General features: G+C 52.3%; 3 protein-coding genes across 3 annotated transcripts; all 3 read right to left on the bottom strand.

Moving 5' to 3' along the window:
- Positions 1 to 228: 228 nt before the first annotated feature.
- On the bottom strand, positions 229 to 4,753 carry TGME49_268990 (hypothetical protein; the record flags this gene model as incomplete). The annotated part of the gene is made up of 3 exons (XM_002365551.1): positions 229 to 1,369; positions 1,785 to 2,236; positions 2,461 to 4,753. 3 exons carry the CDS (start codon positions 4,751 to 4,753, stop codon positions 362 to 364), a joined length of 3,753 nt encoding a protein of 1,250 aa, XP_002365592.1. The 3' UTR covers positions 229 to 361.
- A 1,530-nt stretch (positions 4,754 to 6,283) lies between these two features.
- TGME49_268985 (hypothetical protein) lies at positions 6,284 to 8,281 on the bottom strand. Its single transcript, XM_018781525.1, has 3 exons — positions 7,933 to 8,281; positions 7,497 to 7,559; positions 6,284 to 7,038 (listed from the first exon to the last, which is right to left on the bottom strand). The coding sequence occupies exons 1-3, from the start codon at positions 8,070 to 8,072 to the stop codon at positions 6,948 to 6,950; spliced, it is 294 nt and encodes a 97-aa protein (XP_018636561.1). The 5' UTR covers positions 8,073 to 8,281; the 3' UTR covers positions 6,284 to 6,947.
- A 1,963-nt stretch (positions 8,282 to 10,244) lies between these two features.
- Positions 10,245 to 13,009, bottom strand: TGME49_268980 (hypothetical protein). Its single transcript, XM_018781524.1, has 3 exons — positions 12,729 to 13,009; positions 11,809 to 12,224; positions 10,245 to 11,431 (listed from the first exon to the last, which is right to left on the bottom strand). The coding sequence occupies exons 2-3, from the start codon at positions 11,969 to 11,971 to the stop codon at positions 11,037 to 11,039; spliced, it is 558 nt and encodes a 185-aa protein (XP_018636560.1). The 5' UTR covers positions 11,972 to 12,224; positions 12,729 to 13,009; the 3' UTR covers positions 10,245 to 11,036.
- Positions 13,010 to 13,278: the final 269 nt, after the last annotated feature.

The raw sequence follows: 13,278 nt of genomic DNA on the forward strand, positions 1-13,278 counted from the left end.
GACAACCCAGTTCTTTGTGAAGGCTGACAGTCTCTTGTACCTGGGAGATCCTGAACAGGACTTCAGTTATGAGATACAAACAAGTGCGTTGTGATTGCTGTACACCACCACTCCCGTGGTTCACTTAAGACAGCGAAAAGCGGTGGATGGTCACTTGTTTGTACCAAGCGACGTTGGTTCGGAAGAACTTTTTCTTCTTGCGGATTCGGCCTCCTGCAGTGACCCCCTCGCCGTCACCTTCCTCGTCGTCCAGTTCAGGTCCCTAACTCTCCCTCCATTCTGCTTTCGCACATCCAAACTTCGACTGGGTGTGCGTAAGCGTCTCCGCATAGTTCTGCTTCGCTTTCAGTGCCCACATCCTTCATTTCTTCCCCTTTCCTTCACTTTCTTTCGCATCTTCTCGCGCTTGCCGCATCCTTTCTGCCCGCGCCTGCAGGGCACACCGTACCTCACCTAGCACGACTTGCACAAGCGCGAGTTTCAGGTTTTCCTCAACACTCGCTTTCCGCGTTTGCGCTGCGTTTTCGCCTTCCTGAGACACACCCGACCCTCGCCCTGCAGGCACCAGCAGCTCTAGCTGATCTACTCCGGCATCCAAAGGCGATCCGTTTGTCGAAGGCATCTTCGCCGACACACAGAGGAGGCTCTGTCGATTCTGTGGCTCCGATGTCTCGCAAGAAAGCGGTTTTGTTTGCTGACTGGAGTCGACCCCGTTCTGGCGACTCAACAGAATGGAAAGCTCGATATCCACGCGCGTTGTTAGCTTCTCTAGCGCACGCTCCAACGCCCTTTGCCCTCGAGCCAGCACGGCGTCTCCGAACTGCTCGAAGGGTCCTTTGAAAGGCGAGGCTGGTGTCGCCTTCTCTGGAGTGTACAGACACAATTTGAGCCAATTCAAGGCCGTGGTGAGCCTCTCCGAGTTCTCCACAACTGTCCCTTCGGCCTCATCCACCAGTGTCGTCACCATCACTCGCCAGAGCATTTCTGCGTTCTCTGTTTGGGTTGGCGAGTCCAGACACGCTACCCACGCAGAAGGGGAAGGGGAGACAGGCGAAAACGACGCATTCTCATCGACTTCCTGCTGCGGTTTCTTGGGCTCATTGTAAAGGTGTGACGTCGTTGAGATACTCTTTTCCTGAGCTTCGTGTACGCATCGATTCCCCGCGCCGCTTTCCTGTCCGGCGCCTCCAGTCTTCTTCGCCTCTCCCTCCATCTTATCACTGCAAGACAAATGAAGCACACTCGCCGTCCACCTTCGCTTGAGCAGAATGAGAATTGCACCCACTGCGGCATCAGGCAGCGGCGGCGGTTTTCGAATGAGAGACAGAAACAGGTCCTCCTGTGTCGCCAGGTCGTACACCTGCGATGCCTGCAAATTCACACAGACAAAAAACGAGGTGCAGACGCGAGATATAAACGCGTAGCACCGAACGTTGGAGACACGTATCACGTATGTTTGTTTCGCTGCGAACATTCTTCAAAAACTCCACCTTTCTCCAGGTACGAGTCTACAGAGGTCTACGAGCACTCAACAGGGGCGCGAAACATACACGAGACAAAAACCTAAACCCATGTATATCAATATGCATACATATGCATGTATGTATATATACGGAAACACACACACATTCATATATATATATATATATATATATATATATATATGGACAGGCAGACTGAGGAGGGAGCACCCATAGGCGTCTCGTGATAAAAGGCAAAGTCGAGGGTACTTTTCCCCTGAATGTCCTTTCCATCTGTGTGGCTCCATGCGACCCTTGCATCACCTGACTGAAGCACTCGAACAGAAGCTGGACGTCTTCGGGGTCTCTTTGGCCTGGTTCGGCTACGCTGCGTCTGTCGCTCAGCGCGGAGAGACAGGTTGCCCTTGAGCCGTCTGCCTCGTCTTCTTCTCCTTCCGCCCGCTGTTCTCTCCGCCTGCCTTTTGCGGATTTCCTACCGACGCCGAGAGGCTGCGATAAGAGCACCGTCGACGCAGCGGTGCCGCCAGACGTGATCAGGGCGAGGAGCAGCTTCCAGTAAGCGAAGGGTGAGAAGCCCGCGCAGAGAGACAGAAAGCGGTTGGAGCGTTCGTGTTGCTTGCCAAACGACAGGAAATCAGTTCCTAGCAGACAGAGCTGCTCCGCTTTCCGTTCGACAAGCCACGTGTGCCGCTCTGGGAGCCCAGCTGTCTGGACAGCTGCGAGGGCGGCGAAGCGCGTGCTTTCGTCGGTGGGTTCTGCACATGCACATGCCACAGCCTTATCTCCGGACGTCCCTCTTCAGGTTCTTGGTCACACACAAGTCCACGTTTTCTATAGTTCGCCCGCGTCTGTGGCGTCTCGGAGTTGAGCTGCATTTTGCGTAAGCACGCCTCTGTGGGGTGGTGGTGTCCAGCCCCCACTCAGAACTTGTCTGCCGGTTTTTTGACTTTCCACTGAGTACGCTTCAATGATACCTTACCCTGGGGGTGTTCTTTCTCGGAGCCTTTAGCGACAACCGTTCCGTTTGTGTTCCCTTTTCGGCAAACGGCGAGGGATGCACTAGCGTGCGGATTTGCGTACGAGAGCAGCAGAAACGAGGCTCGAAACGCCATGGTCGCGCGCGAGAGCTGAGAGATCGGCGACGGCATAGCTGCGGAGCCACCGAGGCGGAGCGCGAGAAGGAGATACGAGAAGAAAGCGAGAGAAAACGGCGAGACTTCCAGGTCGCCCTGATTCGGAGATGGAATCGCCGTCGTGTTCAACAAACCTGTAAGAGAAGGCAAAAGCCCTCCCCGGTAACGCTCGTGCAGAAAGGCCCCACACCAAACGAGCGACTGCAGACACGAGAGCAAAGACGGAAGGGGAGAAACCAGACAGCGAGACGACCGAGACGAAGCGGGAGAAGAAGAAGCGCGAGAAGAAGACTCGCAGGACGAGCCGCACTGCCACACTCGGTTGCGCGCGTCGTAGAAGGCGTCCCGGTTAGCTTGCATCGCTGCGGCCCAGCCGTCGACATCGCTGGAGTGCGGCGCTCGAGAGTGGAGAGAAGACGAGCAAGGAGAAAGCGAAGAAGTATGTTTTCTGAACTCGACAAATTGGATATCCGGAAGCATCGGAGTGAACAGTTCGAGGACTCTGAGTGTGGCCGCGAGAATCGTCAGCGGCCCGACGCCGCGGGGGTCGGTGGGCTCCTCGTCAATCCTTCGCTGCGTCTCGTCGGTCCTTTCGCGCTGCTCCGCAGCCGCGAGGGATACACAGAGACACCTGACGAAGGCGACCAGGCCACAGAGTGTGACGTGAGCAGGCATCGGAGCCCGAGCAGAAAGGAGAGGTTCAGAGCCTTCTCTCTCCCTCTCTTCGCTGTCTCTCTCTGCCCTCTCTGTTTCCGTGTCTGAGTCTGTCAACCGCTGCGAACCGGGAGAGGAAGGCGCAGGAGAGGACTTTATCTCGAGTCCCCACTTCGCTGTTTCTTCCGCTTCGTCTTCACTGTCAGCTTCCGGAAAGACAAAGTCCCTGGCAGCGGGGGGGTAGAGGCGCCGAAAGGTCTGCGCCCACGCACAGGGAGCATGCAGTTCGTCCAACTCCCAGCTCGAAGCGCCTCCGGTCGCGGCGGCTCCGGGGCTGGCGAGCCGGTGAAGGCCCAAATGTCGCGCGCGAGAGGCCTTCTTCACAGTCGCATGGAGCACGAGGGATGCGGCCTGGACGACGAATTGAGTCCGGCGTCTCCCCGTCGCGCCACAGCAGGCCGCGAGGCTCGGGAGAAGCAGGAGGCGCAGCGCCGGCAAAATATGGACAGAGGACGCGAGACAGCCAGACAAACCTACGAACAGTTCCTTCGGCTTCGCGCTTCGACAGAGCGCAGAACACAGAGCAAGGATGGGCAAGCACACACCAGGCGAATGCGCCCGAGGCGAACATGAGGTGGAACGCGAACGAGAGGCGGGGCAAGAACAGGGAGCACCAGCGGCGGAGGGAGAAGGACTGGGAGTTGCAGCGAGCGAACAAGCAGAGCAGGACGACGAGCAGGGAGGCAGGAAGCGGGACTCAGGGGGAAGAGGCAGAGGTATCGTGACACCGAGGAGATTTGGGAGGCCAGGAGGAGGATAGAAGCAATGAGGAGCAGAACTCATTGCAGCTTTCAGGGTGTCCCGGTGAACAGCACTGGAAGCACAGGAGAGGAGGAGAAGAAAAGGATCTACCTTGCCGGGACTGTGGGGTGAAGAAGAGGCAGATAAGGAACTCAGGCATGCGTCGGAGGCGCGACTTTGTCTCTGTCGCGTCTCGTCGTCTCGCAGTGTCGGCACCTCACGCTGGATCTCCCAAAGAACCACAGAAGAAGCTTCGAGGAGACAGGAGAGGATGTCGCACGCGACAGAGGCAAGCGCTGGGGACGTCTCCACATGTTGAAGGAGAAAATCGTACAGGAGGTACACCCGAGTCGCGAGAATCGATTTCCCCCTGGCAGAAAGGCTACCGTCCTTGTCAAGCTCTTCGTCGCGGGTCTCTTCGCTCGCAGAGACCTCTTCTCCTTCATGCGTCTTCCGTCGAGGAGACGAGGAAGCTGAGAGACCGAGGGCGGAGCGATGTGTGGCAGAACGCGGAGAAAGGGTAGGAGCGGCAGGGAGATTTCCACCGCATGCAGCGGGGAGAGCTAGCCACTCGGTAGCGGCATTGAATGCTGCCTCGGCATCATCAGGCGACGAGACCGACAGAAGTTTTGTGAGTGCTGCAGGAAGGGTCTGGGGCACTTGCAGACCGAGTGTAGCCGCCATCGTGCTCGCGCCAGCAACGCCCCAAGATGGAAGACTGTAAAACGCTTTTCAGCCAGCAGTTCTCCAGAAAGGTGCTCCCATGAAAGAAGGAGAAACGACCTCTCTCAAATGGAGAGTTCAACGGCGACTCTGGACCGACTAGCTAACTTGAAATGTGCTTTTTGGCGGCTATGCAGACAATCGAGGGTCACGACGAAGGCGCGGAACAGAAAAAGGGAAGACAAGGGCAGACGGGAACTGCAATTCAACTGAAATTCACAGGCTTCCGTGGACGAAAAGAGAAGAGACGCTCAGAAGCGACTCGCTAGAAGAACAAGCAGTGCAACGCAGGATTTGGGTGGGTTTCCACGCTTTTGCTCACTGCGCACTTGTCTTGACAGGGCGTCGAGGAGTGCGATAACCTCACGCGCTTCACATGATTCTAGAGCAGCTGCCTTCTCAACTGCCACCGTCTAAAGAAAGCAAAAGCGGGACATTGTCCTAGGTGAAGTGCAACAAAGACCACATGAAAAAAGCCGTCCTTTCCGTGTGCACATACTACCACAGGGGTCGCTTGCGGTGGAAGATGACTGCCGATCCCGACTTTGCGCCGACACACGATGGCACTTCACGAATTGGCAGACGTGAAGAAGCCCAGCTTTTATTGTCGGAGACAACAGGGACGCGGTTATATGCGACCAACACTTCTTAGGGCAGCGGTTGTGTGTCTGGAAACTGTGCATGCACCCGCACGGTGTGTCGGACTGGATTTTCATGCATGCGACGGAAAGGAACACGCACGCAGAAAGAAGCAGCGGCATCATTTTTGTCAAGAAGCGGCGGCCTAGCAGCCTCCACTAAGGCGAACCGTTTCCGAAGGAAAGTTTTAGATCCATGGGTCGTCCAGGATCGACTGTGTACGTTCCGCATACACGCTGCGTGTGCCAGACTGGCAGACCCTGCACTAGCGCATGTTAAATAGTGACTGCATGTACATCACAGACAATTTTTTCCAGCACAGAGACGCGGCTACGCAAACTGCCTTATATAGGTCAGTAGACGAGTTCTTTCCAGATGGCGTGTAGTGAGCCTAGATTGAAGGCGAGAGAGTATGAGATGGACGGGCACAGTGGTCGAGTGCCCGTAGTTGTTGACTGCTGTCACTCACTCCACGGTAGAAAATCATTTTCCGTGGATGAGGTGAACCGGGGCACCCACGTGATTCCACATCTACTTCTTCAGAACGGTTTTTTCCACGTTGCCTAGTTGGCCTAAGACCTCGAATAGATGCTAGCAGAATCATAGTCTCATGTACGACCTTGCAGACAGATGGAAGAAAGTGTGCGTGTGACAGGTCGCAACGTGCCTCGTTTTGCGTCTTCAGGTTGATCCACTACCACAAGCCACTTTTCTTTGCCCGGAATCACAGACAATATGTAGACTTTCCGCGATATAGTTGTAGCGGAGTGACGCAGAATAGCTCAGAAAGGATCACTAGCGAAGAGGACAGCTGGTTCTTTCACCACATGCTGTCGAACCTTGATGGGCTTTGAGGTGTGAAACGTCGTCGCATCCGACGAGACGATTCGAAATCGGACACTCTACAAGAGCATCTCAACGTCAGATGTCACACCTGCTTCTCAGGTACGTCATATGCGTTGGCCGTGACTCGAAAGCGGTACGAGTCGCGCGTTAGGCCGTGACTGGTGGACGGATTCATTCCCTGGCGACCTGGAGGAGGCGATGTTCACTGCTGGAGACGTCGTCCTTCTGTCTGCGGGCACTTACCTCCACGTCGAACAGTTTCGTTGCCGGAGGTATAACCGTGAATAATGGAGGGTTGACACTTCTCCGCCAGCGGTTGAATTTGAGGAACGGAGAAGAAAAGCGACGGCAGATTTAGTATGCACGCTTGTGACCTTATTTTTATCTTGTATCGACAACGCGATGGACACGACGCGAAAATTGCTACAGGTACCAGTCAGTGTGACAGCCACGCGGAAGCCGACCGCTGATTGCCAAAATTAGAGGTCAACTGCTGATTTCCGTAAACAGCCAGAACCAAGATTAGCGATAGTCAGTTTGATAAACCCGTACCGGCGGTTTTCAGACCAAACTCTTTGCCATTTTTGTGCAGGGTCGTTTTCCATCCCCCTTTTTCCCTACCGCTACAACAACAACTAGACTTTCTGCATCAACTGGACATGGTGGCATTTTAGTCTGTCACACTGTCAGCGGGGTAGCGTCTCTTGAGAGCTCGATACTTCGCCAATGCAATGAACTGTTCCAGTTCTCCTTTCTTGTATCTGTGCGCCCACATCAAACATGTTCACACTTTTGCACATACTGGAAGTCGTGTGACCCACTCCCCGCGAAATAGTGGCCACGAGACAGCGGAAGTGAACTTGTTGGCATTGAACGCGTTCTCTGTGCCTGACGCATGAAGCACATCCGTTCCTATACTTATGCGCCGGTACAGTAACGTTGTGTAGCGAGTGGGTACAATGGATCAGCAATTTATATATTTATACAATTTTAAATGGCAGTTAGGGACCAAACTGTCTCCAGACGTTCTTAACCCAGCTCACGTATTACATCTGACGGTGAACTATCGAATAAGACTGCGACGAGCAACAGAAGTACGCATAACCGCGCATTTTGACAACATTTTGTACTACCTATTCTCTCCATCCACGAGCCACTTGTCAATGCATTAGTCCTCTAACAAGAGACGAATCTGCAAGTACTATTCTCTAAATCGTACCTCAGACCCGCCAGGACACGCTTCGCGTCGTCCTCGGAGGCGACGACGCTCTGATCGCGAATCCTACAGAAATGCATCATCAGATTGAATAACAGAGAACTGTGGGCGCAGAACGCTTGCGACCACTGGCTTCGACCCTCTCTCTCAAAACACTGCCCGGAAACAATACTTCTCTCTATGGTGAAAGGACGCAGAAAACTCCCATGGACCCCCGTTGTTCACTTGTTCTGACGCTGGGCACTGTAGTGGCGGCAGATGCATTTGGCCAGGAACGTCCTGCATACAGCAGGGGAAGATGTCTGATATAAGCAGCCACAGCCCTCAACAAAAAAAAGAGAAAGTTCAAACCCTCTAAATGTTCGGGCACTGGTGGTGTTGCGTTGCCATGCACGTGTCCTCAGCTCTCTAAGTGAATATCGTTTAACATGCTTCTCACCAGCGTTTGATGACACATATTTCGCGGTTTTTCCCTTCATCGTCCAGGGGGGTTTGTTTGACCGTATAACAAAGCTTCCTGAAAATGTCAAAAACCCGTGGCCGAAACTTCCCTGACCTCAGTATGTGAATGGTGTTCATGGTTTCACGGCGTCTCAAAGATCAACGAGCGAAAGCGAACGCTGTTTATGCGGTGCCACAACGCACAGCAGGGTGCACTACATCAAAGGCTGAAGAAAACAAACACCAAACAGGTTCCCGGGTAAAGGACATCCTTCAAGCGAACAGTTTGCGTTTATGCTCTGGAAGCATATATGGAAGAGGCTTTTGACCAAAGCTACTGTTGTCTCAGCTACGCTGGAACAGAAGCTCCGCTGTCGTCGTTGTCGTGTTAACAAGTGGTGAGGTGACTTTCACATTTCGAATCCTGAGAAATACTTGGATATCGTACTGGCGCTGAAAGTCCGAAACACTGCAACTTTCTTCCTAGTCTTCGTTTCGCCGCCAGAGCTTTTCCGAAACCCTTTCACACCACAACAAAGAACTGTGTCAACCGTTCCGTTCGACGTTTCGGGCTAGACGTCCCAGGAGCTTTCACCACCGTTCCACCATCAGGAATCTTTCCAATGAACAATGTTACCTTCTTGGATGCCCACATCCTTCTAGCAAATTCCACAAACTAGACGAAGAAAGCCTCGTCCCTAGTTCTTCTGAGCGTATCTGAACTGGAACGGAGCAACATATCACTTCTCAGTAGTCAGCATTTGCTGCGAGCCTCGCTATTGTTTTTTTGATAGTCCGGTAGCTACAAATCGCACTCTAGCAGGCCACAGAACAGGCTCATTCTTCGCAGACACTCGCCACTACACAAACATGACCCCAGTACAATGTACTGGTTGGTTGAGCGGGCGATATTCTGGAGCGGCTGAGCTTCATCTTGTGCCTCAGTGGAAACAGATGCTGTTAAAAAAGCGCGCTGCCACAAAGCAAAACGAATATGAACCACTAAACTTGAAATGTGGCTATCAAACGCACGCCAACTCCAATCCAGCGTGCCCGAAACGCCAATCGACATAGTTGGTCGGAATATACCAGAAGCGTATTCGGCAGATCGCCAGAGCACGCTAGTGAGAAATTCATCAGGTCGGAGCGATTCTCGAGTGGTATCGGTTGACTGATTTTGCAGTGCCGAGTGCTGCGGTCTTGTTCTGCGGATTCTCCCGCATACGGACACGCGTCGACCTCGAGTCGGCAAATCCATACATTTCGGGCAGGACCAGCGAGCTTCAGCTTCAAGAAGCATCCTTAAACTGCAGCTATGACATCAACTTCCGTGGTTATCTTGGATACAGCGAAATATAATGTCACATTGAGACTTCACGTTTCGCACAACACCAGAAAGAGTAAAATTTTCCGATCGCTTGCTCTAATCTTTGCAAGTGCAGTCCATTCGTCTGCGGAATCGGGACTTCTCCTGTCGTCCACACGGTTGAAGGTATCAGAACACGTGCGAGCTTTCGCACCGCGAAATCTGACCTACGCCTGATTTGCGTGTCCCAGTATTTCATGTCAGAGGCTCATGCTCCAGTCATATAACCTATGTGCAATGTCAAATCAAACCGAAGCTCAGCTCTCCCTCTGGGCACTATGGCGATCAGGTCGCAACCTCTTCGTGCACGTTTCCCTGGCTACCGTCGGTCAGCATCGAGTTAACGCTTACCTTGCTCAAACGGTCACGTCGATTAACAACAACTCGTGAATACTGCTGAAATAAAAAGTCTCGACTACGGCGTATTGCTAACCTAGCGTACGAGCAGTCCCGTAGAAACTGACCAAGTGGTGCACAAAAAACAGAAAACAGCCGGTTTCCCTCGTGATGTTACTTTACCAACACCAGCCGGCCACCAAATTATACACCTACCTTAAGCAAAACGTCACCGGACTTGCTGTTTGAGAGAAGAGTGTTGTTCTCAGGGGGTTCCCAACACTGCTTGAACGATTCAGAATCACCGTTTCGTTAAACGTGTAAATATATATATATATATATATGGCATAATATATATATGGCAGGTAGCACTGCTGAGAAAAGGCCAAATAAAGGTTACGGCATTTGTTCATAGCCCTACTGAACGGCCCCATCCGTGCAACTAAGCGGCAGAGCAACTCTGAACCTGCTGAAAACAGGGGTCTACACGCGTTGGCGAATATGGCCCAATTAACGTGCTCTTGTTCAATGCCGTGCAAAACGCATTTGCAGCATTCGTAATTGCTACCACCTGTCACATTTCTAAGTGACAGAGGGATAGGACGCCGTCACAAGGTGAGACGCTTAATCGAAGACGTGGCGAAAAGGGTTGAACTTAGAGACCATGTACAAAAATTTCACGTATACAAAACGCCCACAAATGATTTTGCACATCCTGTTCCCTCTCTAAGGTTGCTCGTTGATCGAATGACACACCTCCCGGCCAGGAAAAGAAACGGCTTGGGAAAGTATATGCTCACGAGCTTTGGATCAAATCCCGCACCACGCGCCATACCAACCCACACTTGGTCGCCTGTTGCCATTTTTAACTCGAAGAAATCATCCTCGAAGAAAACCACATACATGTCCCTAATTTCTGATAACTGTCCTGGGGGGAACGCACTGGTGAAAACAAGATGCCGGAAGCCCAGGAAACGTTTCCAAAGCAGATCCAGCCAAACGATGGGATAAGGAAACATGAGTTGTCCGCCACCTAAACATCCCCTGTCCAAACTCGAGCCTTTGACCTCCCTAGTACGATAAGATGAATATTTAAGAAAATTCAACTCGACTGAGTATACGACCCACACAATGTGAGTCGCGCCTGACGAGTATTGTTCTTGAACGAGACACAGACTCTGTCCCCACGTAAAATATGTTCACAACATCCGTCGTTTGGAAATACTCATTTCCTCGGGGAACGCCATGCGAAACGCGTCTCCACAACCTTTCAGCTTCGACGGTACGAGGCCAACGCAGCAACACGAAACAGTTTTTGTTCACCGCTATCTCACGTCATTTTCGGCTGATTCCCAAGTTGAGACATGAGAACTGTAATTGTGCTCTGACATGAGGGGTACCTACGAAGTTACAACTGCTGCTGGTTTACCAGCGGCATCGACTCCTGCCTCTCGCCTCTGACTTGTATTAGATGTGGTGTATGCTTCTTCTCGTCGGACGTTGTCTGATTGATTCGACTCCCCGCGGATTCTACCTGTCGTGCTGGGGCCCGCAGAGGGTTCTGCTGAACTCATTCTTGAAGTTCTCCCAGAGCCAGAATTACCATGAAACCTGCTTCCTCTGGCTGAAGAGAAAAACATGTCATACGTGTACTTCGTTGGATCTGTGTAGTAGTGATATGGTCCCGCCACAGACACAGGTATCGCGGCCGCGGCTGGAGAAGGAGGGACAGAGATCACCGTGTCCGCAGACGCTACACCCCCTTTTTTCGTTCTCTTCTTCTGGGTGGACGAACCTGAAGAGAAGAGAGAAGAGTCACCAACTGGTCAATTTGGATTCGCGAGCGTGCCCCACGGTGGTATGCAAGTGCAAAAGCAATTTTAGTACACAAGGACTGTGTGACAGCCAGACCTATCCTACACTCTAACCATCTTACAATGGACGTTCACACAGCCGACCCATCGAACAACGAAACAACCGCGAACATACAGCACTGATAAGTGCCAACGAATGAAGGTCGGTTGATTTAGCAAGTGGGAAATCTAGAATTCGCGTGTTTAAGTGGCATTTGACCAAGACATTTCAGGTAAATATTCGAGCACTGCTACAGGCGTGCTCAGTTCAAGTTCATAAAGTAACAGAACACACGTCCTACATTATGCGCCGTCTTACATGCGTCGGCCTCTTGCATCCGCGCGACGGTGTCCTTGTAGCATTTCTCTCGCGCTGCGTAGTGACGAGCCCTCCGATAAAAACACACGGCAGTCACAATGACGAATAAAAGAAAACATCCTCCTACACCTGCGAATACCTCTATCCAAAGCAGGGAAGTCATTCTGAACGATACTGTCAATTGGTTCACCTTCACAGCTGCGGAGAGGCACCAGATACTCCTCAACCGCCTTCGCACATCGCCACACCTGTCTGCTTCGACTTTTCGTGGAGTTGTTTGACTGCAGGTTAAGCGACGGAAGAGTTCCGGTGTAGAACAAAAACAGCATCTCTAGCCTCTGTAGACCCAGCGGCGGGTGCGTTTCGCGTTCCAGCGTCAATTATCGGAGGATCTTCGCATCCCCCCTGGAACTCTGCTGAACGCAGCAGCGGCAAACAAGGAAGCGACCTTCCTGTACGGAATCAGTACAAACAATTATGCTCCTGTAGTACAACAGACCACCGCATCGTTTGATTCCAGATACAGATACAATCACCGTGTGTACGGGTCCATAATACACGCATTCTTCTCCCCCCGAGCGGCGAACAAGGCAAGACAGTCCGATAGAAACGGTAGACCATTCTCTGACCATAAAAGGCCCGTCAAATATATATCAGTTCTAGTCTAGCTAGTCTAGAAATGTTATTACACTTCCTTATACGTGTCGTTGCGTCGCAAAGTTGTTGCGCTGCCACTTCGGGCTTGAATGCTCTACCCTTCCGTATGGATCCCCAGCATGGAGACGAGGATATCAAAAGCAAGAAGCTCAGCGTCTCAATTTGTGCGTGCCGCAACGCGTCGACACCGATGCAAAGTAGAGCCAACCACAGATGAAACCGAAATGCCTAAGACTTACTGGACATACACAGCTTAGAAATACCTGAAGAAGGATGGAGCACCTCGTCGATGTTGCGAGGATGTCCCCATTTGCCTACGCCCGTAGTATGGCACTAGCGAGCTGCCCCCTCTCCGGCAGCGAACGCTCGCTGAGGAACAGTTTTCGGCGGGTGACAGCTCGTGGGTCACTTCCGTGACCAAGACCAACGTAGTGCCAAACACCAATGAAACCGAAGTGCCTAACACTTAATAAAGACACAGCAGTTGTAGAAATACCAAAGGAAGAATAGAGCACCTCTCTGATGTTGCGAAGATGTCTCCACTAGCCTGCGTCCTCAACGTGGCACCAGCGAGCTGACCAGCCTCAGCGAACGCTCCCTGAGGAACCGCTTCCGGCGGGTGACGGCGTGTGGCTCACATTTTTGCCAGCCCGGCTCGACGAAGATGTTCGACTACTCCCACTTGAACCGACAGGTCGGTAATGAATACCAACAGCAACTCCTTGAGAATTAACCGGCCTACAGCTCAGAGACGCTGTCAGAAGTCTAATCTTCTGCCATGCTGAATGTCGCGTATGAGCTTGTAGGTAGTGA

The sequence above is a fragment of the Toxoplasma gondii genome, chromosome VIII (genome assembly GCF_000006565.2).
Source record: "Toxoplasma gondii ME49 chromosome VIII, whole genome shotgun sequence".
NCBI lineage: Eukaryota > Apicomplexa > Conoidasida > Eucoccidiorida > Sarcocystidae > Toxoplasma > Toxoplasma gondii.

Coding starts and splice junctions, on each gene's coding strand:
- TGME49_268985 (XM_018781525.1), bottom strand. CDS start 8,072: ATGAACACCATTCACATACTGAGGTCAGGGAAGTTTCGGCCACGGGTT. Junction 7,560..7,932: donor ATATGTGTCATCAAACGCTG/GTGAGAAGCATG, acceptor GCATTTCTGTAG/GATTCGCGATCAGAGCGTCG. Junction 7,039..7,496: donor CGTGTCCTGGCGGGTCTGAG/GTACGATTTAGA, acceptor GTGGGCGCACAG/ATACAAGAAAGGAGAACTGG.
- TGME49_268980 (XM_018781524.1), bottom strand. CDS start 11,971: ATGACTTCCCTGCTTTGGATAGAGGTATTCGCAGGTGTAGGAGGATGT. Junction 11,432..11,808: donor GATGCAAGAGGCCGACGCAT/GTAAGACGGCGC, acceptor TCTTCTCTTCAG/GTTCGTCCACCCAGAAGAAG.